The sequence below is a fragment of the Suncus etruscus genome, chromosome 7 (genome assembly GCF_024139225.1).
Source record: "Suncus etruscus isolate mSunEtr1 chromosome 7, mSunEtr1.pri.cur, whole genome shotgun sequence".
In the NCBI taxonomy this organism is placed as follows: Eukaryota; Metazoa; Chordata; class Mammalia; order Eulipotyphla; family Soricidae; genus Suncus; species Suncus etruscus.
This window is the reverse complement of record NC_064854.1, coordinates 119,744,451-119,771,608: the sequence shown is the minus strand read 5'-3', so window position 1 is coordinate 119,771,608 and position 27,158 is coordinate 119,744,451. Positions and strand designations below refer to the sequence as shown.

The 27,158-nt window shown below is 45.2% G+C and overlaps 1 protein-coding gene across 1 annotated transcript; it reads left to right on the top strand.

Moving 5' to 3' along the window:
- The first annotated feature begins 21 nt into the window (after nucleotides 1-21).
- Nucleotides 22-26,163, top strand: LTF (lactotransferrin). Its single transcript, XM_049777350.1, has 17 exons — nucleotides 22-64; nucleotides 2,153-2,316; nucleotides 5,185-5,293; nucleotides 5,572-5,754; nucleotides 6,041-6,188; nucleotides 7,115-7,170; nucleotides 8,877-9,055; nucleotides 9,613-9,787; nucleotides 10,609-10,763; nucleotides 12,974-13,064; nucleotides 14,481-14,522; nucleotides 15,386-15,541; nucleotides 16,368-16,509; nucleotides 17,955-18,022; nucleotides 22,127-22,311; nucleotides 23,547-23,736; nucleotides 26,129-26,163. Exons 1-17 carry the CDS (start codon nucleotides 22-24, stop codon nucleotides 26,161-26,163), a joined length of 2,121 nt encoding a protein of 706 aa, XP_049633307.1.
- Nucleotides 26,164-27,158: the final 995 nt, after the last annotated feature.

The following is a 27,158-nucleotide window of genomic DNA, read 5'->3' as shown; positions in this document are numbered from 1 at the left end:
CTGCTTAGAAGAACCCCAGAAATGAAGCTCATCTCCTCGGCCCTGCTGGTCCTCGGTGTCCTCGGTGAGTGAGGGTACCTGGGATGCGCCCCCAAAGCCCACTAGGCCTTCGTCTTGGGTGATCGTCCCTTCCTACTTCCCCATAGGGTGAGCCCTCCGACCCCGCAACCCATCAGCCAGTGCTCTCCCCAGGTGGTCTCCGGGGGGACCCGGGATACTGAAATTGACTTGCCCTAAGAGAGGAAGGCTGTGCTGGGACGCCCAGGCCCCGCCCACACGAACCAGGCCACACCCACAAGGACTAGGCCACGCCCACATGGACTAGACCCTGCTCACCTGGATCCGCCCCACCTGCACCAGACCACTCCCACCAGGACAAGACAGCCCACATGGGCATAGGCCACGCCCACACATCTAGGCCCCGCCCAGATTGCTTAGGCGCAAGCGGTAGGGCCTTTGCCTTGCACACATTAACCTAGGACGGACCTGGTTCGATCCCCAGCGTCCCATATGGGATCCCCAAGCCAGAAGCGATTTCTGAGCACATAGCCAGGAGTAACCCCTGAGCGTCAGCAGGAATGGCCCCCAAACCAAAAACCAAAAAAAGCAACACAAAAACAAAAACAAAAAACAAACAAAATGTTCTTCCTGGATTTTATCTTATTTTTCTCCTGTTAGGCTAGTGGGTGACTATAGAAACGTCACCAAGCTTGGAAGGGGAAAATAATGAGGCTCTGGATTAATGAGCGACTAGCCCCCCAAGACTTCTAGGAGACCCCAGTTCCAATTCCAGCTCCCTCCAGGCAGTGCAAGTTGGGCTCTCGAGAACCTTTCTGGGTTTCTTCTGCAAAAATGATGAAAAACAAAACTGTGAAAATCCAAAATGGTCCGTCCACATGTCCTGGCCCAGAGCTGTGATGTGAGGCAGGTCTTCCCTGACAGAGGGTGTGAGAGAAAACTTTGAAACCAGCTCAGCCTAGAGGGCACCCCAGAGGGAATTTGGGGTGGGCAGGAGTGATGAGCACATGGGAGGGGGTCTTCCTGCATTGGGGGAGGAGGGTTGGGGCCCCTAGACAGTGCGTGGGGTGTCAGAGTAAAAGCTCAGGGCTCATCTCCTTCTTCCAAAACAGCCTCCTCCAGTTTTAGGGCTTCCTGGATGGAGGGAAGGGGGCAGATTAGAGCTTTGAGTTTAAACTGCCAACCCTCCAGAAGAACATCTCTTCTAGCCTGGCCTTCTGGGCCCATCTCCAAATCCATCCAAGGATGTTGTCACCCCTTTCTTCTCCAAGATGGGGTTGGCCTGGCCAACCAACTGCTCTCCTCCTCTTTGTCTCCTACCCGGTGTTCTTCTCTGTGCACAGGCTTAGGTTTACCTGAGAAATCATTTGTTTTCCTGGTGGGTTTCTCAGTCTTTCGACTGGGATAGTGCGGAGGAGGACTCTGGCTCAGTTGCACCTCCACATTCAATGACGTCTTTGTGGCTTTTGAATTGGAATTTAAATTCTACAGTCAATAGGGGAGTGTCCCACTTACAGCAGCTACTTTTTTGGAGCTGTGTCTTTTCCTTGATTTCCTTGCTGTCCTCTGGGGAGAAATTTAGATTTTTTGCAATTTAAAGAGGCCCCCATTTCTGTAGTTTGTGGGCAGGGGAAAAGCCCTACTTTGTGAATGCAAGGAATCCTTCACCAATTTTTTTAGGGCAGGATAGGTGTCAGTGTGGAGGAAAGAAAACCCAAGTCTTGATGGTCTTTTCAAATAATTGAGAAATCCTGGGGCCAGAGAGAGATAGCACAGCGGTAGGGCATTTGCCTTGCATGTAGCCGATCGGGAGATACCCGTTTCGATTCCCCGCATCCTATATGGTTCCCCAGCCTGCCGGGGGCGGCGATTTCTAAGTGCAGAACCGGGAGTAACTCTTGATTGCAATTGAGTGTGGCCCAACAAACAATTAATCAATAAATAAAGTTTAAAAAAAAAGAAGAGAAATCTTGTTCTAATTGGTACCATTGGTTCACTGGACACCTCCACTGAGGAGAATGAACTGACTCAGAGATGAGCTGAGAGATATGGGCAAACGCCGTCAAGAGGATGAGACTATCTCTTCCAGAGACAGCTCTGGTTGAGTCCTGACTCCTTTGCCTCTGTCTTCCAGGACTGTGTCTGGCTGTCCCTAAGAGAAATGTTCGCTGGTGTACCACTTCACCTCTAGAGAATGCCAAATGCTCTCAGTTCCGATCACATATGAGAAGGTTGGGTGGCCCCTTCGTAACTTGCGTTACGAAATCTTCCCACTTCCAATGCATCCAGACCATAGCGGTAAGTAAATGCCATACACAGGAAGGAACCAAATGGGATAGAACGGAAAGAAAGAGAAAGAAGTGGAATCAAACAGGAAGTATGTTCTCCCATGCAGACTTGCTAGATACCTGTGAGTCAGGAACTGAAGTAAACATACTAAGGTAGGGAGCCCATGGGTGGGGAATCTGAGATCATGTGATAAATTCTTTTTTTTGGGGGGGGGGGTGTATGCCTAGCAATGCTCAGGGATTACTTTTGGCTCTGCACTCAGAAATTGCTCCTGGCAGGCTCGGAGGATCATATGGGATGCCAGGAATCAAACCCACATCCGTCCCAGGTGGCTGCATGCAAGGCAAATGCCCTACTGCTGTGCTATCTCTCCGGCCCCTTGTATGATAAATTCTGTGTGTGTGTGTGTGTGTGTGTGTGTGTGTGTTTTGGATCACACCCGACCACACTCAGGAGTTCCTCTTGGTTCTACACTCAGAAATCGCTTCTGGCAGGCTTGGGGGACCATATGGCATGCTGGGATTCGAACCACTGTCCTTCTGCATGCAAGGCAAACGCTCTACCTTCATGCTATCTGTCCAGCTCCGCATGATAGATTCTTTTTTTGGGGGGGCCACACCCGTTGACATTCAGGGGTTACTCCTGGCTATGCGCTCAGAAGTCGCCCCTGGCTTGGGGGACCATATGGGACACCGGGGGATCGAACCACGGTCCTAGGCTAGCACTGGCAAGGCAGAACCTTACCTCTAGCGCCACCATGCCTGCCCCACATGATAAATTCTTAACGTGACACAAAAGATAGATAGATAACAGGGGCAAAAGTCAAGGTTACCCCGAAGAGAAAACCGAGAGAAGATAACCAAGTATTGACAGAGATAAGAAAATGTTTGTTGAACCAGAGAGGTAGCATAGTGGTAGGGTGTTTGCCTTGCATGGGGCTGACCTGGGAGAGACCAGTTCGATTTCTGGCATCCCATGTGGTCCCCCAGCCTGCCAGGGGCGATTTCTGAATGCAGAGCCAGGAGTAACCCCTGAGCGCTGCTGGGGATGGCCCCCAAACAATCAATCAATCAATACAGTTTAAAAATAAAAAAAGATAATGTTTCTTAAGAAAATGTTGATGGTTTAGGTAAATAATCTATCTATCTACCTACCTATCTATCTATCTATCTATCTATCTATCTATCTATCTATCTATCTATCTACCTACCTACCTATCTATCTATCTATCTATCTATCTATCTATCTATCTATCTATCTATCTATCTATCATCTATCTATGTATCTATGTATCTATCTATCTATCTATGTATCTATGTATCTATCTATGTATCTATGTATCTATGTATCTATGTATCTATGTATCTATCTATCTATCTATCTATCTATCTATCTATCTATCTATCTATCTATCTATCTATAAACTATCTGGGGCCGGAGAGATAGCATGGAGTAAGGCATTTACCTTGAATGCAGAAGGTTGGTGGTTCGAATCTGAGCCTGCCAGGAGCAATTTCTGAGCATAGAGCCAGGTGTAACCCTGAGCACTGCTGGGTGTGACCCCAAAATATATATATATAAACTATCAATTGTGAATATAATAAGTGAACTTGTATAAATAAGTATGAGGGCAAACATGTTTTATTACGGTAATTTTAAGGAGTTTTTTTTTTTTTTTTTGGTTTTGGGTCCCACCTGTCATGCTAAGGGTTATTCTTGGCTCTGCACTTAGGAATTACTCCTGGCAGTGCTTAGGGGACCATAGTAGGTGGCTAGGGATCAAACCTGGGTCTGCCACATGCAAGACAAAAGCTCTACCCATTTGCTCTGGTCCATAATTTTAAGAAATCTTATTATTGGTTTTCTGCTCCATAAAAAAAAACAACAAAATAGAGCGAGTAAGTGTTGTCTAAACAACTTTAGATAGGAATAGGGCACCTGGTGGAGGGAGATGATGGGCAGGCACATCGGGGCAGATAGAAGGCTCATCTCAGGAGTGAAAGAAGTTGGGCAGAGGCCCTTGAACCCAATGATTGGCCATGGTGTGGACAATGTATCATGAGAGAACATGATGAGAAGTGGATCCCTCCCTTTTTATTTTCATATGCTATTTGGTTGAGAATAGAGCAAGTAAAGAAATCCCATAATGAATGAAATCATCACACAGATGTCTTTTTGGAACCCAACCTTCTTATGCACCCCCAAAATGTGCTTTGTGGCTTTAGCAATTTATAAAGAAGGGGGGAAATTACTGAAAAAGGCCATTATTTAATGGTGAAAGAATCAAACTATTGAGGTCCTATGCAGGCTATGGCCCAAAAAATGAAAATGGAAGCTACACAGATCAAGCAAGCCTTGGATTGCTGATAGTAAGGCATTTAGGAGCCAAGTTGGTGAGAATTCTCAGTGAGCACTGTAGGACCAAGTGCACATTGAGGCTGTTGGTAGTAAGTCACACATAGACACACAAACATCACACACACACACACACATCCACGCACACACAGACACACTCCCCCTAAAGAGGAAGAGTTTTACTGGGTTATACATTGTTAATGTTAACTCAGTTCATTTTTCCTAATGGTTTGTGCTATTGTTGAACCAGATTGAGCTCCTCCTTTGGGGTGTGGGGTGACTGGGCCCAGACATTGCTACTTCTGTTGGTGGTGTGACAGGGTTGTATCCTAGACCCCACATCACAAAGTAAAAGACCAAAAAGCAAGTCTGGCATCTGATATGTGCTATGACTTCCGTGAAATTAAGAGCGAGAAACTGATCCTTTGAAAGATCTTCCAGTGGCTTCTAACCTCCTGAAGTTCCAGTGGCCTGGGTTTGGGGCAGATTTTCTCCTGCAGCTGTTTTGGCCTCTGCTTTCAGGAAAACAAGGCAGATGCTGTGACTCTTGATAGCAGTTTGCTGTATCTGGCAGGCCAGCCCCCTTACAATCTGAGACCTGTAGTAGCTGAAGTCTATGGAACTAAAGCAGGTGGGTCCAACCTAAAGACCAGGAAATTGGGGGTGACCTTGGCTCCAAGCTCTGGGGAGTCTTGGAGGTGGGATTTCAGTCAGTCAGCCACTTTGAGGGCTGCAGTGGCTGAACCCTTTGGGTCAGATGCTCCACAAGGGAAGGCCATGTGGGTACCCCTGGAGAACAGAACAGGCTCTCAGAGCATGTGTTTCTTTCACGGGACCTTGGTTGGGAAGATTCTTTTTTCTCCCCTGATCTGGACTCAGGGCGTTCCAATCTTGCTCCCCTCTTTGCAGCGCCCCAAACCCACTACTATGCTGTGGCAGTAGCAAGGAAAGGCACCAACTTCCAACTGAACAACCTTCGAGGAGTGAAGTCCTGCCACACAGGCCTCAACAGGATGGCGGGGTGGACTGTTCCTCTGGGCGTGCTGCACCCCTTCTTGAAATGGAATGGGCCACCTGAGCCTCTTCAGAAAGGTTAGATGGCTGGGATAGGGGGTGGTGGAAACTGAGGTGATCTAGGGCAAGCATTTCCTCTCTGGTCGAATAAGCAAACCACTTGGCAGATAAAAGTGGGAATGAAACCTAGACCTGGGGAAACTTAGGCAGCTTGGAAGCAGCACCAGGAGCCTTTTAGGGTGTCACTGGGGCTACTCTCAGTTACAGAGCTTTTCTCTGAGCTTTTGGCCTCACATAGACTGGGTGAAAGGGCTGGAGGAAGGGGCTCTCTGTCTGGAAAGGCCAACTGTCTCTGTGTTTACAGCTGTGTCTGAGTTCTTCTCTTCAAGCTGTGTTCCCTGTGCTGATGAAATGAAGTACCCCAAACTGTGTCAACTGTGCGCGGGAACAAGGGAAAATAAGTGTGCCTGCTCTTCCGTCGAACCATACTTTGGCTACTCAGGGGCCCTCCAGTGAGTGAAAATGTTTTCTCGTTCCCAACGACCTATGTGCTCTGTGAACTTAGGCCAGGAGGCGTTTCCTTGGATCTAGAGAGGTTATAGCCTACTCATCAGACCCAAAACATGAGGCACAGGTCTGTTGCTACTATGTAGAGGGAGAAACTGAGACCAGGGCAGGTACTGACTTGGCCCCGTGCATGCCCCACTCTACCTGCTGACCCTTTTTCCTCTTTACCAGCCTGAGGAATAGCAATGTTGTCTGTGGTCTCTTCTGTTTTCCGGAGGATTCTGAATCTTATTTTGTCCCCATGTTTGCTCAGATTCCTCCTACCTGGTGCTTCCCCCTCTAACACAGAGAACAGTCAGGCCTGCCTCTTCAACCAACCTCAGGCTGGTGCTGGGTATTGGCATAACTGGGCCTCTGCCAAATACAGACTTTTTCTCATACCTGAACCTCTGCCTAACTGAGTCTCTCCTCCACCTGGGCTCCCCTGTTCCAAACCTCTCCCTGAGCCTGAGAACCAGTGTGTTTTCCCTGACTGACCTCACATCTTTGGTCCCCATTCTCAGGTTCAGCTCTCCTCTTTAGCCTCTTTCCTGAGCAGTCCTGTCTGAAAGAATTTCAGGGCCAAGGACAAAAAGTCTTTACCCTCATGTCTAAGGGATTTTTCACTTTGACATAGAAAGAAAAACAAACAACCCCCCCAAAAAAAACAAACAAAAAAGTCCCTGCCCCCTTAGTTCTTAACGTGGGCAGTGGGGCATCTAGTCTGTCTCTGAGCCTGTCATTACTTGGAGGTAGCCCTTACCACCTTCCTGAAGTGATGCTCTGAAGCCTCAGGGCCAGGAGGTGGTGCCAGAAAACCAGTGCCAGGGATGGTGGCAGATGAAATCGGGAGGAAATGTGGTGTTGACCATCTGGTATATCTATTTTACAGGTGCCTGACTGATGGGGCTGGAGACGTGGCTTTCGTCAGGGGTAGAACAGTGTTAGGTAAGAGCAGGGAGAAGAATACTGCTGTCATCACCTTTTATTGAATCCTACTTCTGGCATTGGCACTGTTGGCATCCTTTTATATCAAACTTCCCTATAGGAAACAGCTCTGAAATGACATTTCCTATTCTCAATGACCAGTTTTCTTGAATTCTCTCTTGCCTCCTACCTTTCTCCTTCTCTTCAAGATACCTGTTCCAAGATGTCCTCCAAGATATATGTGGTCTGACACATGTCCTCCAAGATGTATGTGGTCTCATGAAATGTACAGTGGTGATGTGTATTTCCCACCTTGTTGTAGGGATTAGCCTAAATTATTCAGTTCTTTGTTCATTGATCCTTCATTCATGAAGAATGCTCCATAAAACAGGTCTGTGAGATTGTACTTTATCTACCACTCCAGTCATGGATTAAGTCATCCTATCTTTACCACACACAGTACTAAGATTCATGCCCTTGCATATGTCCCCATATTGTCTTGTAGGAGAATGTACCTAAAAGATTACACATTGAACATGTTCAAGATGAATATATTTTCCTGAGGCCTATATGAGACCAGCCACTACATACTAACTCATGAGAGATAGCTACCAGACTCATAAGAGACAGGCTACTATACATACTTTGGTCTACTAGGTCACTCTGAAAATTTAACTCATTCACTAGCACTTTGCATGTCTCATTTCTCCATAATTTCAATTAGATTTACTTTAGACTTTCACATTTTTTTTGTTTTGGTTTTGGGCCACACCAAGCAGTGCTCAGTGGTTTGTGCTCAGAAATTGCTCCTGGCAGGCTGGGAGACCATATGGGATGCCAGGGATTGAACTCAGGTCTGTCCCAGGTCATCCGTATGTAAGGCAAATGCTCTACCGCTGTGCTATCACTTTGGCCCTAGACTTTCATTTTTTTTGGTGCAAGTAATACAAATAATATGTATCTCATTGGTTGCTTGATTTACCATATATTTCCCTGACATCTATAAATTTGATGGTTTCAATCTACTTGTTAGAAATTTGGGTTTCTCTTTATTTTATAGCTTTTTCCTTTTTTTTTTTTTGATTGTTATTTTGTATTTGGTGCACATGTGGTGGTACTTGGGATTTACTTCTGACTCTGTCCTTAAGGGAAGTTTCTACCAACTAATACATTCGGAAGCAATTTGTAGATGATACAGATAAATAATTTCAAGTGGGGTTGAGTTAATTTATAAAAACAGGCATTTCTATTTTTTAAAAATATATTCGTGTTGAGAAGTAAGTCAACTATATTTTCTATTAAAATTTTTTTTTTATCCTTCATGTTATTTCTAGAGACCGGGGTGGGGTGGTAGACCTATCCTGGTCCCCTTGTCTAGGTTTCTGGGCTCCCCACTAGTGCCTCTTTTCCAGTGAGCTTGTAGAAACAGATGCAGTTTTGGCCTAGTCTCCTTGACTTGTTGGGCGCTGCTGCCAGATCAGTCCTTTTGATCCTGTCATGGAGCAGATCAAAGACTCGACCAGATAGATCACTGCATCAGCCTCCAAGACTTTCTGGCATCTGTCTTTATCTTTTGGAATGTTCTGGAGCAGTTCCCTGTCTTTCTGTTGCCCAGTTTTGTCTACTATGTGAGAAATATCCTTCAGCTCTTATTATGTGAGGATGAGAGAAGTACAGCTCATGGTTATAGCCTGCCGTTGGCACATTTGGGCTTCATCTTCCCTCAGAAAACCTCCCAAATAAGGCCCAGCAGGACCAGTATGAGCTGCTGTGCCCAGATAATACCCGAAAGCCGGTGAACAGATTCCGAGAGTGTCACCTGGCCCGAGTCCCTTCTCATGTGGTGGTGGCCCGAAGTGTGAATGGCAACGAGGCTTTGATCTGGAAACTTCTTCAAGTGGCACAGGTATTCTTACCCATAGTTCTCCCCAAGCGATTGCGTTTAAATGAGGGAGGGACCTTCCTTCTCCCAAACTTCCTGTCACTCCTAAAATCCTTTTGGAGCCTCCCTGGGCTAGAGTTTCTGGATACAATGGCCTATGGCCTAGTGGCCTAGAGTCCTAGACCATACCCTGGGCATTCTCAGATACAACAAGGCCTTTTGTCTCATTGACAACACCTCAGTGGCTGGAGCAGAAGCATAGAAGGGGTGTATTATTATGGCTCCAAGGTTCTGGGGCTCTAGCAGCTAGGCAGAAGATCAGCTGTTGCTACAAGGTACTGGGATGGCATGAGCTGCCCTAAAGGAGGACTTTGACCAAGGTGTCAGTTCTGACTCATCATGAGGCTCCAGATTCACTTGTCCAACACTGTTTTCCCCCATGGTTGCCTCCCTACCTATCACCAGTGCCAATAACTCTTCATTTTTTTTTTTTTTTACCTTGTCCAACACTGTTTTCCCCCATGGTTGCCTCCCTACCTATCACCAGTGCCAATAACTCTTCATTTTTTTTTTTTACTTAGGAAAAATTTGGGGGAAACAGATCCTTGACATTCCAGCTCTTTGGCTCCTTCCGTGGGAAGAAAAACCAGTTGTTTAAAGACTCGACCATTGAGTTTTTGAGGATTCCCTCAAGGGTTGATGCTGAGCTATATCTTGGCTTCAACCTCTTCAGTCTCATGCAGAACCTGACCAAAAGTGAGTGAGAGACTAGCCTCAGTTCAGAGGGCAGGCTGTGGTGTGTGTGTGTGTGTGTGTGTGTGTGTGTGTGTGTGTGTGTGTGTGTGTGTTGGAGGAGGGGGCAGGTAGAGTTGGGGATGAGTGAGGGGACGGAACTTCTCAGAGCACCACATCACCCTACCCTCCACCCCCTGATAGGCAGCAATATCTGTTCTGTCATGATCACCTCCATCTCCACATCCTGGGAATTTAACACACATATGAGTGTCCTCTGTGGATCGAGTCAGTACCTTGTAGACTCTGTAACATGGGTCAAGGGACCTGTCTTTCAGATGACCACCACTTGGTCAGTGCTGTCACATGTTCTTTTCCTCCGTTTTGTTTGCCCCATCAGAAAAACCTGCATAAACTGAGGAGCAGAAGGGGCTGAGTGGAACTGGGGTGGGGGACAGGGGTCCAGCCTAGCCCAGTCACTGCCCTGTCTCTGTTTGTAGAGGATTTGGGTGGATCCAGGGGAACAAGAAGCTGCAATTAATGATGTGGACTACTGAACTTGGGGGAGATTAGGACAGTTCTCAAGGTCCCTTGGGTCATCTCTGGGGGCTGCTACTTTTCCTGTGGCCTGGCCACATCAAGTGAATCATTCCACTAAGAATGGAAGGTTGTATTCAAAGCCAAGAGCAATTGAAATGAGACACGAAGGGGGTTGTGGAAGCTCTGAGAGTTAAGGGGGTGAGGCAAGGCACCCCATCTCCCATGAAGAGAAAGTGTCATCTGAGGGGGTCAGGGCCCCAGGAAGGTGGGGATGGTACTCCCACCTAACTGTGTCTCTTTGGCAGGCAAAGAGCAACTGTTGGAGCGGAGCAAGAGCCTGGTGTGGTGTTCGGTAGGTAGTGAGGAGGAGAGCAAGTGCCAGAGGTGGAGTGTTCTGAGCCAGATGCAAGTGACCTGCACCACAGCTGACACCACCGAGGACTGCATCGCTGCTGTGATGGTGGGTGCCCATCTGCATGTGACACCACATCTTCCTCTACTGGGGAGTTACCAGGAGTTTTTCTGGCAGGGCCAGTTGGGATGCCCTGGGAGGGGACCAGGAGGCTCGCTGGTATACACAAGGGCATACCTTGGTGCTCAGAAACTATTCTTGTGAGTCTAAGAAAAACCCACCCCCTCATCATTGCAGGAGATTTGGAAAACATAAATACAAACTTAAAATTAAACAGAAAGCAAACCACTTGTGATTTCTCAAAAGCATACATTGTAGACAGTCTTCCATTCAGGAATTTTTTATAGCCCAGCTAGGCAGTGGCCCTGCACAGTCTTGGACTGACTAGCTTTATGGTTTCTGATTTCTTCTTTACAGGGTATCACAGCTAGTTTCCCCTGTGAATATTCTTTTTTTTTTTTTTTTTTGCGGGGGTCGAGGCACACTCAGTGGCACTCAGGGGTTATGCCTGGCTCTGTGCTCAGAAATCGCTCCTGGCAGGCTCGAGGGACCATATGGGATGCTGAGAACTGAACCTGGGTCTGTCCCGGGTTGACCACATGCAAGGCAAATGCTCTATAGCTGTGCTATCTCTCTGGCCCAAGATTTAGTTTAATTTAATTTAATTTTTTTTTTAGTTCTTAGGCCACACGCAGCAGTGTTTAGGGGTTACTCCTGACTCTTCACTCAGAAATCATTCCTGGCAGGCTCAGGGGACCATATGGGATGCTGGGAATTGAACCTGGGTCCATCCCGGGTTAGCTACGTTCAAGGCAAACGCTTTACCACTGTGCTAACACTTTGTTCCCCCCCTCTGTGAATATTCTTTGAATACATGGTGACACTCAATTTTAGGATGCTTGTCTGTGGCCATGACTCTGTTGAGCTGTGGCTCTGTTCTGTTATGTTCCTTTTGTGAGTCTAGAGTGGCAAGTCTTTGATCCATAGCTCCAGTTATGGGGAACAGGGTTTGGGTGTGAAGAAATAATTACTCAGTCAAGAAGGTAGCTCTACAGCCTGGCCAAATTCATGCTCTGGTGTTGGAGGGCAGGTTGTGTATTTTTTTTTTTTTTTTGGTTTTTGGGCCACACCCGTTTGACGCTCAGGGGTTATTCCTGGCTATGTGCTCAGAAATCGCCCCTGGCTTGGGGGGACCATATGGGACGCCGGGGAACCAAACCGTGGTCCGTCCTACGCTAGTGCTTGCAAGGCAGACACCTTACCTCTAGCGCCACCTTCCCAGCCCCCAGGTTGTGTATTCTTTTTTTTTTTTTTTTTTTTTTAATTTTATATTTATTTATTTATTTATTTTTTTTAATGCATAATTTTTTTTTTATTTAAACACCTTGATTACATACATGATTGTGTTTGGGTTTCAGTCATAAAAGGAACACCACCCATCACCAGTGCAACATTCCCATCACCCAAGTCCCAAATCTCCCTCCTCCCCACCCAACCCCCGCCTGTACCCTAAACAGGCTCTACATTTCCCTCATACATTCTCAATATTAGGACAGTTCAAAATGTAGTTATTTCTCTAACTAAACTCATCACTCTTTGTGGTGAGCTTCCTGAGGTGAGCTGGAACTTCCAGCTCTTTTCTCTTTTGTGTCTGAAAATTATTATTACCAGGGTGTCTTTCATTTTTCTTAAAACCCATAGATGAGTGAGACCATTCTGCGTTTTTCTCTCTCTCTCTGACTTATTTCACTCAGCATAATAGATTCCATGTACATCCATGTATAGGAAAATTTCATGACTTCATCTCTCCTGACAGCTGCATAATATTCCATTGTGTATATGTACCACAGTTTCTTTAGCCAGGTTGTGTATTCTAATGGTGAGCCAGTGAGTCTTTTCTGTTCATTTATCGACCGGCCTACAAGATGTAGAGTGATGTTGATGACCTGGGATCTGAGAAAGCTTGGGCCCTAACTCCCTATCTTCCCAATGATCCAAAACACACAGGAACACCTCAAGATGGCAGGCAACACACAGAGAGGCTTGTTCAGAGCACAGAGTGATCACCATGGGTAGCTCCCAAAGTAGGTGGCAGGAGAGGGCAGGTGAGGTGTGTGACATGGGCAAGTAGGGAATTGATAAAATGAAGATGTTTCCTTAGAGGGCTCAATTCTGGTGAACTGGGCACCCTACAGGCTATTCTTTTTCTAAGGGGTGACTGGACAGCTTTATCTAGAGGGTTTACAATGTCTTTGCAGAAAGGAAAGGCAGATGCCCTGAGCTTGGATGGAGGGCATATCTACATCGCAGGCAAATGTGGGCTGGTGCCTGTCCTGGTGGAGAAGCGACGTAAGTGGGGGCAGTGTCCTCTCTGGCTTTTCCCTTCTGTATCATAGGGTTAGGGGAACAGAGACTGGGGATGGAGCAATAACCCTACTCAGTGAGTGGGTCCAGATATAAATGAAGATATCAGGTGGGAGAAGGAGAAAGTAAAATCCAAAGGAACCAAGTTACTCCAGAACCTCTGCTGTTGAGAACTGATAATGCAGAGTGGACACCTAGTCTTTGTTTTTTAATTTTAGGGTGATGGAGAAGATTTGGGTTACATTTGGTAGTGATTAAGGCTTACTCCTAGCTCTGTGCTCAAGGATTACTCCAGGCAGTGCTCAGAGGACCTTATGTGGTGCCGTGGATTTGAACTATGCTTGGCTATGTACAAAGCAAGTGCCCTAGCTATTGTACTCTCTCTGGCCTTACTCTCTTATTCTCTTTTTTTTTTTTTTTTTTTGGGCCACACCCGGCATTGCTCAGGGGTTACTCCTGGCTGTCTGCTCAGAAATAGCTCCTGGCAGGCACGGGGGACCATATGGGACACCGGTATTCGAACCAACCACCTTTGGTCCTGGATCGGCTGCTTGCAAGGCAAACGCTGCTGTGCTATCTCTCCAGGCCCTCTTATTCTCAATTCAGATTTTGTTTTCCCACTAAAATATTATATACACAAAGAAAGGGACATAGTAACTATGGTTCCTTGATATTTCACCTACTGGTATGTCCCTAAGTACAAATGAAGACATGATGGAACTCATAAGTTCCCTTGTGCTCTTGGTCACCAATCTCTTACTAGGGCAAGTATATTGATTCCTAATTTTAAACCATGCAAATCAGTTCTGCCCTTTTGGAATTTGTTAATTTATTATTTATTTTATTTAAATTTAAAAAAAGTTCTGCCTGGGCCCGGAGAGATAGCACAGCGGTGTTTGCCTTGCAAGCAGCCGATCTAGGACCAAAGGTGGTTGGTTCGAATCCCAGTGTCCCATATGGTCCCCCGTGCCTGCCAGGGGCGATTTCTGAGCAGACAGCCAGGAGTAACCCCTGCGCAACGCCGGGTGTGGCCCAAAAACCAAAAAAAAAAAAAAGTTCTGCCCTTGATCAGTATTATAGTTGTGTTGTTTATCCATGGAAGTGTGTAGTCCAATATAACACTCTTTGATGTCTCATATTCTACTGAGGGACCCTATCACTGTACTTGATGTATTCAACAATGGATGGGCATTGGGTTGATTCCAGTTGGTGATAATTGTGAACAGTGTGGCATGAACACTGTGCCATGACTCTGTGAGCCTTGGGCTATAATTTTGCAGCACAGAGCTACTTGGACATTCCCTTTGGATCTGGTTCCATATTGTTGAACTTTAAAAAGTCTGTGACTTCTCAATAAAACTAAATGTTTAAAGACATGTTGCCTTTTCTTTATTCTTTCAGAATCCTCCCAGGACTCAGACTGTGTAAATACTCCTGCAGAAGGTGAGTGGGTTATGAGAAAGTTTTTGTAGTAAGAGGATGATGATGATGATAAAAAAAAAACTTAGAAAGAGGAAATCAGAAAAGCTAGTCAGAAATGCTTCAGAGGGCCAGAGCGATAGCACAGTGGCAGGGCATTATTTGCCTTGCATGTGGCCAACCCTGGACAGACTTCGATTCAATTCTTGGCATCCCATATGTTCCCCCCAGCCTGCCAGAGTAATTTCTCAGTGGATAGCCAGTAGTAACCCCTGAGCACTGCCGGGTGTGACCCAAAAACCCACTCTCCCCAAAAAAGACATGCTCCAGAAGTTTAAAGATGAGTAGTTTTGTTGATCTTCACACTTGGCAGAAAGCTTGGCAGCATTCTCCATTGTGTCTTGGCCTGTGGAAAGAGACGTGATAAACAGTAACTCAGAGGCAATTTGAAAATGCCCTGCACCTCAGTCACAGCCTTAGATAATGGGTGGCAGATCCTGGCCCTGAACTAGGGTCCCTTGTGCTGAATCCAGGATTCTGTGGCTTAATGTGTATTGTTAGTGACTCATCCTTGGCTAGGCTCAAGCATCAAGAGTTGTTGTTTAGCAGCCCGCACGTAAAGACAAGTTGCTTGTTTGTAACTGGGCAGGGGATGGGAGGAAACATCTTATGGTTGATTCAAACAGTCTCTGACAATCATTTAAAGGATCAGTTATACTTACCATCTCATCTCATGGCCTGTCTTACCATAACAGAGAACAGCGATGTCAGCATTTTTATCCTACAAGACACATGACTAGTTGGTGTTCTATGACCTATGTTGGCCCTGGCATCCACATTGGTAGAGTCCCCAGAGGGGTAGTAAGACTTACTTTTTATCATCCCAGGCTATTTGGCAGTGGCAGTGGTCAGGAAGGAAAACGCTGATATCACCTGGAATTTTCTGAACGGCACGAAGTCTTGCCACACGGGATTGGACAGAACCGCAGGCTGGAACATTCCTATGGGTCTGATCTTCAACAACACAGGCTCTTGCAAATTTGGTAAGAAGGCAGAATGGAGGCCCAGGAAGCTTGTTTTGGGGGGTTGGGCATGTTGTGCTGTGGTGCTGCTGGGAAGGGGACCAGCAGTGTGATGAGGATGGTGTTTGTCCTCTTGTAAGCTTCTTCCTATGTCATGGAAGGGTTTTGGGCATAATACTTCCAATGCGCCTCTCTACCTACCCCAGGTGAAAAGCTCTGTATCTTGGTCTGTTCCACTGAACCCCTAGAATGGATGCAGATGCTGCAAAATCAGTGCTATTTTATGTATAGATATATACATATATATTTATTTTACCCCTTGGAAATTCAGGTCTGGAGTTTGGATTTCAATTTGGGGAAAGGATTAGCTTGTTCCAAGATGGGAGACTTCTGTGACTAGATTGGTTAGCTTCCCACTCCACATTGTAAAGGGAGCTGAGTATGATCTCATGGCTCCTGGTATCTGGAACCCATCATTTCCAAAACCCATATCACCTGGTTAACTTTACTTGCTGGCTACTCTCACTCTTTGTCCATTCGCAATCCTCATCTCATGGCTGTTCCAGCCACAAGGCAGTGTGACTTGATGCACAAGGAGCAGGCACCCAGATCAAGGCTTTGACAGTGGAGGAGCAGCAAGTGGTTTGAAGGTGTCCTGGCATTGCTACTAGTCTGGTTGCTGATTGTTGGGAGGCCTGTTGACACTGATGGTTGGGGGATGTGTCTGTAGTGGTGATGGCATTGTGATCTGTCTCCCTGGCAAAGGGAAGCAAATAAATCTCTCAGTTGGTAGTAAGTTGTTAAGGAACTCTGGAAGGAGAACACTTCCCATGTTTCTTTTTCTCAGGTGAATTCTTCAGTCAAAGCTGCGTCCCTGGGGCCGACCCCAATTCCAACCTCTGTGCATTGTGCATTGGTGATGAACAGGGCCAGAACAAGTGTGCTGCCAACAGCAAGGAAAGATATCAGGGCTACACAGGTGCATTCAGGTGAGCACTTGCCCTCAGGTAAGCTGCTTGTCTCAGCACCCACAAGGCCAGGTGGGGCAGGACCAGAGTTCACCAATGGAAAGTCCACACTGCCTTTTTTTCTTGGGGAGTTGAGAAGCTTTAGGGCTATGCAGTCTTGGGGCTCTGGAACCTCCAGACTGCTAGGCTCTTCCCCAAACCTGGAGCCGCAGTAACCACTGTTGGCTTCAAACTCTGCTAATTAGAGGATGTTGTGTCTAAATATCTTTCTCTGCTTTGGTTTTTATGGGGTAAGAATCCTCTTTCCCATAACCACTACTCCCCTCCCCGCAAGACAAGGTCTTTATTATAGATTAGGTTTCACTTTTCCCTTTAAGTTTGGTCTTAGAAATGGAAACAACAACAACAACAACAACAAAAATTGGAAACAACAATTTTATTGTTGAGTTATTCACTGAATCTACCAGTCATAATCAAGAATTGCTTGATGGGCACTCTGCATTTCCCGTATTTTACAATCCCATTTGTCATACACCGTTAGGGTTTGCAGGGCACAGCATCTTCATCTACTTTTTGGTACCCATCTCAAGTTGCCAACCTCCAACACTACATCTCCCCAGGAGGTGGCGCTGTGAATCTGAGCTGGACGATGACCAAGTGAGATGATATGAAGAAGTTGCTTTGGCTATTCCTTGAGTGTCTTGTAAAAAATATTTTATGAGGGTGCAAAAGAATCGTTCAGTGAATAAGAACTTGCAAACATAGAGGTTGTGATATTTCCATTCATAAATATCAAGTTGTTTCATGCCTGATAAGGAATTAAAAACCAGTAGTTTCTATTTTTGAAGACCAAAGCAAGATCTTCTTATTTTTATTTTTATTATTTTGCTGGAAAAACCAACATTTTAGTATTTACGTTTATAATTGAGAAAGTTTCTTCCATTTTGCTCACAGTGAAAGCTGGCAGCAGAAGTCCTACCTCTAAATTTCTTTTATATGCATTTTGTTCATTTAGAAATATTAATTTAAAGACCCCATGCTTTACAAAGTTATTGGTAGTAGAGCTCTATCACAAATTCTGCCGCCAGTTTCAACTTCTATCTTTCTAACATACTTCTGATTTTGAATTTTGAGTATTTGGTTATTTTTTGCTGACTTCCTATTTCAGAAGAAGAGGCAGCCTCTCACACTATCCCTGTCTACCTCCTTTCCATAGCCAAAAGCTGCATCTCTTTTGACTGCCTAAGATGACATCTTAGTCCATAGCTGGCATGGTTAAGAATGTAAAAATACCATTCTCATATTAAATATAGCTATAAGAACATGATGCTTTCCTAGAAACCATGGTCTTTGTCTTTTCCACGTTTATTTTTATGTTTCAGGGCTTGGAAAGTATATTGCAAATATTTAGGGAAGCTCAAATAATTTCTCTCCTTTGGAAATGCTTATTTTCCGGACCATTTCAGGTGCCTGGTTGAGAGAACTGGAGATGTTGCCTTTATAAAGGATACTACTGCCATTCAGAACACAGATGGTAGGTAAAGATGCTTCTTTGCCCTAACCAGCAGAGGCCAGTGCCCCAGGCAGCCTGGCACTTAAATTAGCCATTGTGAAGCTATAGAAACTTCAGTTCAATTTCATTCAGAATTTTTTTACCTCGGCATAAAACTTAGTGGCAACTGCTGTTATCACATTGATTTTGAAATGTAATATTCTCTCTCCTTTTCCTCCTTCTCTTCCTCCTCCTCCTCCTCTTCATCCACCTCTTTCTTCTTGTTGTTTTTCTTGTTCTTCTTCTTCTTCTTGTTCCTCTCTCTCTTCCCTTGTCTCCCTCTCTCACTTTCACACACATAGAACCAGCTAGACTTGGTAGTTGTTGCCTCCCTCTTTTTCTCAGGTTATCTACAGAAGTGTATGGACAGTCTGTAACAGTCTATGAGAGACTAGCTGTGTATGATACTGAAAAATATTGAATATATGCAAATAGAAGCTTTCCTTTTTTAAAAATTAATGAGTGAGAGGGGACTTGAGTAATAGTATAGTGCAGGGGTCTTCAAACTTTTTAAAGTGGGGGCCGGATTATGGTCCCTTAGAGAGCTGGAGGGCCGGACTATATGAGCTACTAATTCCTACTCACACTGCACATATCTTATATAAATAAAATGAAACCATTTACAAATAAACAGATCATGCACCAGTATTTCAATGGGAACTGTGGGCCTGCTTTTGGCTAATGAGATGGTCAATGTCCGGTTCCATATTTGTCACTGCCAGCCGTAACAAGTGATGCAAGTGGGCATCAGTTAATCTTGATCTGGTTGGAGATTTCAGATGTTTCATTCTTGAAATAGTCTGTTCACAGGCATAAGTGCTACCAAAGATGGTTACCATTTTGAGTGCATGGTTCCTGATATTTGGATATACACTGAGTGGATATGCTGGCAGGTATCTTGGCAACCAAACAGCGCTCACTGCTGGCAGGCCGGATCAGACTCCTCTGCAGGCCGCCTGTGGCCCACGGGCCATAGTTTGAAGACCCCTGGTATAGTGGGTAGGGAGCTTGCCTTGCACAAAGCTAACCCAAATTTGCTCTCTGGCATCCCATATGATCCTCTGAGTCCGGCCAGGAGTGATTCATGAGTGTAGAGCCAGGAGTTGTCCCTGAGCACCACCAAGTATGGCCTCTTCAACCAACCAACCAACCAACCAACCAACCAACCAACCAACCAAACAACCAAACCAACCAAACCAACCAATCAACCAATCAAGAAACAAAAAAAAAGAAGGGGCATTCATTCAGCTCCATATGTGCCTCACTTGTTCTACCAGTTCAGCTCCACATATGGAGTCAGAGGGAACAAGATCACAGGTGGATGCAGAATGCAAATCATCTCCCAGACAGACATTGCTTGCTCATGTTCCTCTGCTTTCCAGACAGAAATTATAATGACCAGGGCCGAAGCAATAGCACAGCAGGTAATGCATTTGCCTTGCACGTGGCTGACCAAGGTTCAATCCTTGGCATCCATATGGTCTCCCAAGCCCTATCAGGAGTGATTTCTGAGGGCAAAGTCAGAAGTAATCCTTGAGTGCCACTGGGTGTGTCCCCAAAGCCAAATAATAATAATAATAATAACAATAACAACAACAATAATAATAACAACAACAACAGGGGCTGGTGAGGTGGCGCTAGAGGTAAGGTGTCTGCCTTGCAAGCACTAGCCAAGGAAGGACCACGGTTCGATCCCCCGGCGTCCCATATGGTCCTCCCAAGCCAGGGGCGATTTCTGAGCGCTTAGCCAGGAGTAACCCCTGAGCATCAAACAGGTGTGGCCCCAAAATCCCAAAAATAAGCAACAACAACAACAACCACCACAAATCATTATTTGCTTCTTCCCAAACGTCCTCTCCCTTTAGTCGTTGCTCAGCCTCCCCATCCCTGCTCCTCAGCAGGTGACTTGCCACTTTCATTTTGTTCCCTGAGAAAGAGCTGCCTAGAATTTCTGTACTCCTGCTTTAGTGATCACAACACACACACACACACACACACACACACACACACACACACATCCTCTTCATGTACCTTCTCCAAGCTCTCAGAAAGAAAGTTAAGGCCATATATTCAAAGTTCGAATTGTTTCAACATCAAGTGCCCAAAGAGTCATGGTCTGTGTCAAGTGGAGAGGTCAGAGGAACAGACAAGTTGGGATCAACAATGAATATTTACTCACATAGCCACAGACATGTGTATATATATATTTTTTTGTTTGTTTGTTTTTGTTTTTTTGGGCCACACCCGGCAGTGCTCAGGGGTTACTCCTGGCTGTCTGCTCAGAAATAGCTCCTGGCAGGCACAGGGGACCATATGGGACACCGGGATTCGAACCAACCACCTTTGGTCCTGGATTGGCTGCTTGCAAGGCAAATGCCGCTGTGCTATCTCTCTGGGCCCACATAATTATATTTTAAAGTCTGAACCATTAAACTTAGTGCTCTCCAGGGAGCAGAAGGCTGTCAAATTGATTTTTAAACTTCAGTGGTATTTTATTGAAATGAACTACATGTAATAGAATTGGCTAAACATTGAAGCTCCTATCTTTTCTCACGTTGCCCACAGAACATTTGAATATGGAGGGAAGGACACAAGTTCTCTTTGAATATCAACCAGCTATTAGGTCTTTGGAACTTGTGGGAGGTTTTCTTCTTTAAACGGTTTAGCAGCCTTGTTCAATGTGAGATGTGTTCATATTGTGTCAAAACCACATGCCCCAGTGTGGACCTTTGTGACACCAGTACTTCTATAGCTGTGTAGCCATTCACATGATTGCTTTTAGAGACCAGATATATTGAATTAAGTCTTCAGGTTCCAACACCAGAACACTGGAGAGACGTGGGTCTGGAATTGATGGCAGTTCTGAAAAATAATACACACACACACACATGCATGGAGAGAAAAGGATTTTGAGGAGTTTCTCCACATACCCTTTGCTCCTAAAAAAGCAGCCAGATCCCAGGAGATCCGAAACATAAAGGGCTACTTCCTCTTCAACAGAGGAATTTTATCTGAGGGAAAATGTCACACCTGAAAGTTGGTACCAGCTCTCTCAATACCAATCCAAGGTGCTACAATCAAAGCTGATTCCAACCAATGAGTATCAAGGCGTATATTGAGTGAGGTGGAAACGAATCAATCCTGTAATCTCACAACCACACAGCTCCTAAATACTTAAGTTTTCTAGCTGGCATGTTCTGCTCTTTGCAGTTGGACATGGTAACTCTGTTCTCTGGTTCCCTCATTCTGAAACATTGCATATGTGGAACAAGCCCAAATCATGTTGTCTTTGATGACTGGCATCTTCTTGGTCTTATGGTCTAGGTTCTTCCACATGGTAAAAGTACAATGTGGTACTTCACTATTGTTTTTAAGGTTGGAGGGGCCTCTTCTGCTGAAGGTACTCATTTTGTGTGGGTTGATGGTGAGGTGTTTGGCTCATGATATAATGTAGCTTGAGCTCAGAAGTGCTCGGTTCCACCAGGGCCACGCCCAGCACTACTTGGGGAGTTCAATGAATACATTGCCTGGGATTGAACTCGAGGCCTCATGCTGGGCCCTGCTCCATCTGAGTAATCTTCTTGGCCCTTCATGCCTTTTCATGGCGGGAGAAAGTTCTAGTATATAGGTGTTGCTGTCACATCTGGCTTTGTCCTTTTTTGATAGTGCTTGGGAGACTATACATAAGTGTTAGGGATCAAACCGGAGTTGACGGTGCTTTATCCCCGTACTATTTCTCTTGCCTCCCTTCCATTACTTTCTCATTTATTTTATTGTATTTTTGTTTTGGAGCAACACCTGGCAGTACTCAGGGGTTACTCCTGGCTTTGCGCTCAGAAATCACTCCTGGCAGACTCGGGAGACCATATGAGATGCCAGGGATTGAACCTGGGTCCGTCCTGGGTCAGAACCGTGCAAGGAAAACACCCTACCGCTGTGCTATTGCTAAGGCCCTCCATTGCTTTCTGGACTGCAGTCGCCCAGTTTGTGGTAACTGACCTGTCGATGGTCACAGAAGCCTGGTGAGGACCTTTTCTTGGAGCCCTACTGTGTGGCTGATTGTTGTTGCCTTCTTTCTCTTCCCAGGAAAGAACAATGAAACATGGGCCAGAAATGTGAAGCTCACAGACTTTGAACTGCTGTGTCTCAACGGCAATCGGAAGCCTGTGACTGATGGGCAGGACTGTCACCTGGCCATGGCCCCTGGACATGCAGTGGTGTCTCGGGCAGACAGGGCCCACTTTGTGAGGCAGGTGCTGCTCCAGCAGCAGGTAAGAAGCACCAAGGGTTGTGAGCCTCTAAGACTCTCTCTCTGGCTCCCTCTGCTGACAGTAGGTAGTTGACAGCGTTTGCTTCCTGCTTTGGGCCTGCGTAGGCCTCCTGGAGGAAGAGGAAGCAGTGGCATGGTGAGATGTACCTGCTATCCATCTTGGGTTTTGGGTCCCCTGACTTGGGCTCACTGAACTGCCTGAACGCAGTTACTCTTCTTGTTTCTCCTATTGCACTTCATATGAGGGGAATGTTGGTCCTTTCTCCCACAAAGCTGGGTATTGTTTAACCAAACTAGGAGACCTGAGCCTGAGCAGTGTTCTAGACAAGGCCTCTGCATTGAAATCTCTACCAATGAATCTAAAACTTTCTACAAGTTGAAGAAAGTCATCTAGAGGAAATGGTTTGAAGGAAATCTCACAATTTTCTGAAAGTGTGTGATTCCCATTGGAGTTTTTGTTGGACCTAGGTGACTCAGGTATCTGGAAAATTAAGGCAATCATTGCCGTCTAAAGAGCCCTTATCTGGGTACACAACGAGGATTGGTGAGAGCTCTGCCATTCTTTTGGTGCTTGGTTCTAATCATCCTTGCAGGATCCCTGGGGAGTGGAGGAGGTAGTCTGGCCAAGGGAGTCCCCGGGAGCTGCCCAGGCAATGAGCAGGGCAGCAGGCTTTCCTGCTGGACTGCCTCCCTGGGAGAGAAGGTTATTAGTTTTGGGGGCTCATGTCAAAAAGGTCTGTAAGATAAGCCACAGATGTGTCCCTCCCCACAAAAAAGAAAAAAATAGTATTCCAAGGATGGATGGAATAGACTAGAGATAACTATGCTGTAATAGACTGGGCATTTAAGAGAGTAGATCCTAATAATTTCCATTGTAGGATAAATTATTTTTTGTGATTTTGGGGTTACACTCAGTAGTGTTTGGGACCTACCCATGTTTTGGTGCTTTGGGCTGCGCTCTTCCTACCCCACAGGAGAAAAATCTTTTCCTTTCCTCTTCTGTATTGCACTTAACATGAAAAAGCTACAAGCAGAAATGACTGGCAATCTTTTCATAATATGTGCAAGAAAAACCATCATGTCCTATGCCTTAAAGTACATACAGTGTTGGGTTGCAATTATTTCTCAGTAAAACTAAGGAAAAAGAAAGAGGGGAATGGTGAGAGGTGAACTCTGCGGGAGGTGGGGGCTCACTCAGGGTAAGCTCACCTGTTTCCCTCTGTCTCTGTACTACAGACTCAGTTTGGAAAAAATGGAAAAGAGTGCCCAGAAACATTTTGCTTGTTCCAGTCTAAAAGTAAAAATCTTCTATTTAATGACAACACCGACTGCCTGGCCAAGCTCAAGGACAATGAGACATATGAAACCCATTTGGGACCCAGATACATCTCAGCCATTGCTAAGCTGAGGCAGTGTTCCCCATCGGGTGAGTAGAAAGACTGCACCCCTGGCAAAGTTCTAGGGATGAACTAGTCAAGGGAGGAAGAGTGGCAGCATTTTCTAGACATGAAGAAGGGTATAATGATAAGGCAAAGCAATATGTTGATAAGTCAGGCAGTTGCAGTCTTACTAGTAAAGGGAAAGAAAAAGAGAATAATATTAAGCAATCTATAATCTATATTTATCAGGATAAATTTTTTTTGTTTTGGTTTTTGGGTCACACCTGGCAGCGCTCAGGGGGATATTCCTGGCTCTATGCTCAGAAATCACTCCTGGCAGGCTTAGGGGACCATATGGGATGCCGGGATTCGAACCAATGACCTTCTGCATGAAAGGCAAACGCCTTACCTCCATGCTATCTCTCTGGCCCCCAGGATAAATTTTTATAATGCTAAGAAAAATGTCATGGGAGGTATAAAAATGAATCATTGTATTCAGTAAAATGAAGTGTCTCTCTTGATGTATGTACATATACATATAAAGACACATATAAACATATATTGAAAATTTATTTACCATGGAAATTGAAGATTTAGTTACCATAAATACTAAATTGAAAATTTAAAACTAAAATTTAAAACTTAAAATCATAGTTACCATAAATATCAATCATAGACAAAGTCTCAAAATAATTTCACCAGAAAAACATGTTGACAGTCATTGCTACCATATTTGCCGGCGTATAAGACGACTCTTGAAACGAAAAAAGTCAACCGAAAATCGGGAGTTGTCTTATATGTCAAGTATATCCTGAAAAATGTCTCAATATGCCGCTAAACGAAAATCATCTGGATATTACACAAAACGAATTTTCCAACTCGATCCTGCACCAATCACTGCCAGGCTGCTCCGACTGCCTCTCTAACTCAGCCAATCCAAGCAGGCTGTTTGTTTATGCATGCCAATTAGACAATGTTCTGGACCCGAATCTACACTGTCAAAAGCCTGCTCAGATGGGCCAGAGTCAGAGAGGACGTCTATTACAGCATAACCTTTGAACCTTTGCTTGTTGGGATTGGCTCACTGTGGTACATACAGTTGCAGCACAGGAATGTTCTGTCTGATACAGCGAATATAGGCCTAAACCTATGTTTTAATTGTAAAATTAGGGGGTTGTCTTATATGACCAGTTGTTTTATATGCCGGCAAATACGGTACTTTAAAAACATATAGAAGGATGTTCTGAGTGTTCTAAGACTCCAGGGAACAGTCCTAGTTTTTAGCATGTACTTCCCCTCCCCATGCACTTGGGCATTTAGATTTTTCTTCCTAGCCCCTCACTCAGAGGTTCTGAGACTCTGGTGGGATTGGGAATAGTGACAAGTGTCTCTATACTAGGGATTTTCAACCAGGTCCAATTTTGTGCCCAAGGGGGGTATTGGATATACTTGGACATGAGTGCTACTAGCTTCTAGTGAATAGAAACCAAAAGAAGTCACTAAAAAAAGCACAGCAGAAAACTCACAATCGGGCCCGGAGAGATAGCACAGCGGTGTTTGCCTTGCAAGCAGCCAATCCAGGACCAAAGGTGGTTGGTTCGAATCCCAGTGTCCCATATGGTCCCCTGTGCCTGCCAGGAGCTATTTCTGAGCAGACAGCCAGGAGTAACCCCTGAGCACCTCCGGGTGTGACCCAAAAACCAAAAAAAAAAAAAAAAGAAAAAAAAAAAGAAAACTCACAATCAATAATTACTTGGCCCAATGTATTAATAGTCCCTAAGTGGAAGAGAAATGCTGCTTTATGTCAACTGACATCTTAGGGCCTTACTTGGGGCACAGGACTTTACTGTAAGAAACTCAGCCTGTGAGAAATCAGATCATGACTGCAGAGATTCTGTTCCCCTCTGGGCAGAATCTCTGTTCATCTCAGCCTCCAGTCCTTGGCACAGCCATTCAGTAACACAGAAACACAGTGTTCAGAAAGTATTTCCAGATGAGAGAGTGAGAGAATGAGTGGCTGAGCACAGTTGCAGAATTTGTATTTGTATGATGTTGTGAAGTACCATGTTTTTCACTCTATAAGATGCACCAGACCATAAGGCATACATAGCTTTTAGATGCTTTCCTCCCCTGCACTCAGGCTTCAGCTCCAGGTGGCATTTGTTCTATAAGACACATCTTTTGAGGAAAAAAAAGTGTTTTATGGCATGAAAAATACGGTATTCCACTTCTCCTTCTAGAAGTTAGAGGACCATCTATGCCCTGTGGATTCGAGGGTGGGGTGGATTGCTTAACCAGGGCAAGATTGGAAACTCAGGGCTGCCCTGTAGTGCCCATGGCTCTGGGTAGCATGAGCGTGGGAGAATTTAAGTATCCTTCTAGGTTTGCTCATTGATTCCCAAAAGAAATAAGTTTATGACTCTCTGTTTTGTTTCTTAGAACTTCTGCAAACCTGTGCCTTCCTGAGACAATAAAATCCGAGAAGACATCTCGGCCTCCCCACTCAATCATCACTCCTCAGTGCTCCCTCTGTGGGCTGAGACTCTTCATCCTGTATGCGGAGTGTACCAGTTTCAGCTGTTTTTATAATTCCCTTCTGACTCTTTACAAGAAATAAAAAACAAAACAAAAACGCTCTTGGTTTTCATTTCTAAGAGTGCATCACTCATTTTTCTAGAAATGTATCCTGAAATCCCAGTTGGACCAAATAGCCACAGAGTGGGTCATTACTCTGAGTTTTTCTATCCTAGTCCTTTTCTCTGCAGTTGTGGTGACAAAGCCCAGTGGTCTAAGGACAGTCTATGTCTTAAGGTATCAACTGCTTGCTCACAGGCTTTTCTCAGTGTTTGTAGTGTCTGTGTTCATGTATGTGTGTGTGTGTGTTTCTAGGGTCAGCAACAGAGTGGGAAGTGAGGGAAGCAGGAAGTAAGGGCAGAAATGATATCAAGCAGAGTTGTATTTGGTGTTTGAATTGAATAGCAACTGATATAGTAACTATACACATAGAGACATCACAGGAAATTATAGCTGCTACTAGCTCTTGACCTCTGCTTAACCTTGACTTGTTATTTTGGGGCCTGCTTTCCTTAGCCAGTCTCTTCAAAGCATACTTTTGGTGGACTATCTTCCCTTCCTTTAGTTAGTGGGAGGTGGATGGAGAGCTCTTTCTCTCACCCCCACAGTTTGATTCTAACCTGCCCTTTCACCAGGGACTCTAGAACGGGACAGCTGCTCTTCCAAGCTTCCCTAGGTAGGTTTTGCAGAACTCCAAAAAACCCATGATCTCTGCCCCTTCCCCAGCCCTTTGCTCTTTATAATGCTGATAACCACACTTTGAACTTTCAGCTTCATGCAGCTTCTCCTGCTTTGTGCTCTCCCTTTTAATGCCTTTTGAGGGTCAAGCCTGGTCCTCTAAGTGTGTTACTCAAGGCTTTCTTCTCTGGAAATTTGTTTTGGTCCTACTTACTCG

What these genes read in the sequence shown, in the direction of transcription:
- LTF (XM_049777350.1), top strand. Translation starts at nt 22, where the DNA reads ATGAAGCTCATCTCCTCGGCCCTGCTGGTCCTCGGTGTCCTCG. An exon ending in CATGCAGAACCTGACCAAAA is followed by an intron (nt 9,788 to 10,608) that starts GTGAGTGAGAGA and finishes TCTCTTTGGCAG; the next exon opens with GCAAAGAGCAACTGTTGGAG. An exon ending in GAGGCAGTGTTCCCCATCGG is followed by an intron (nt 23,737 to 26,128) that starts GTGAGTAGAAAG and finishes TTTGTTTCTTAG; the next exon opens with AACTTCTGCAAACCTGTGCC.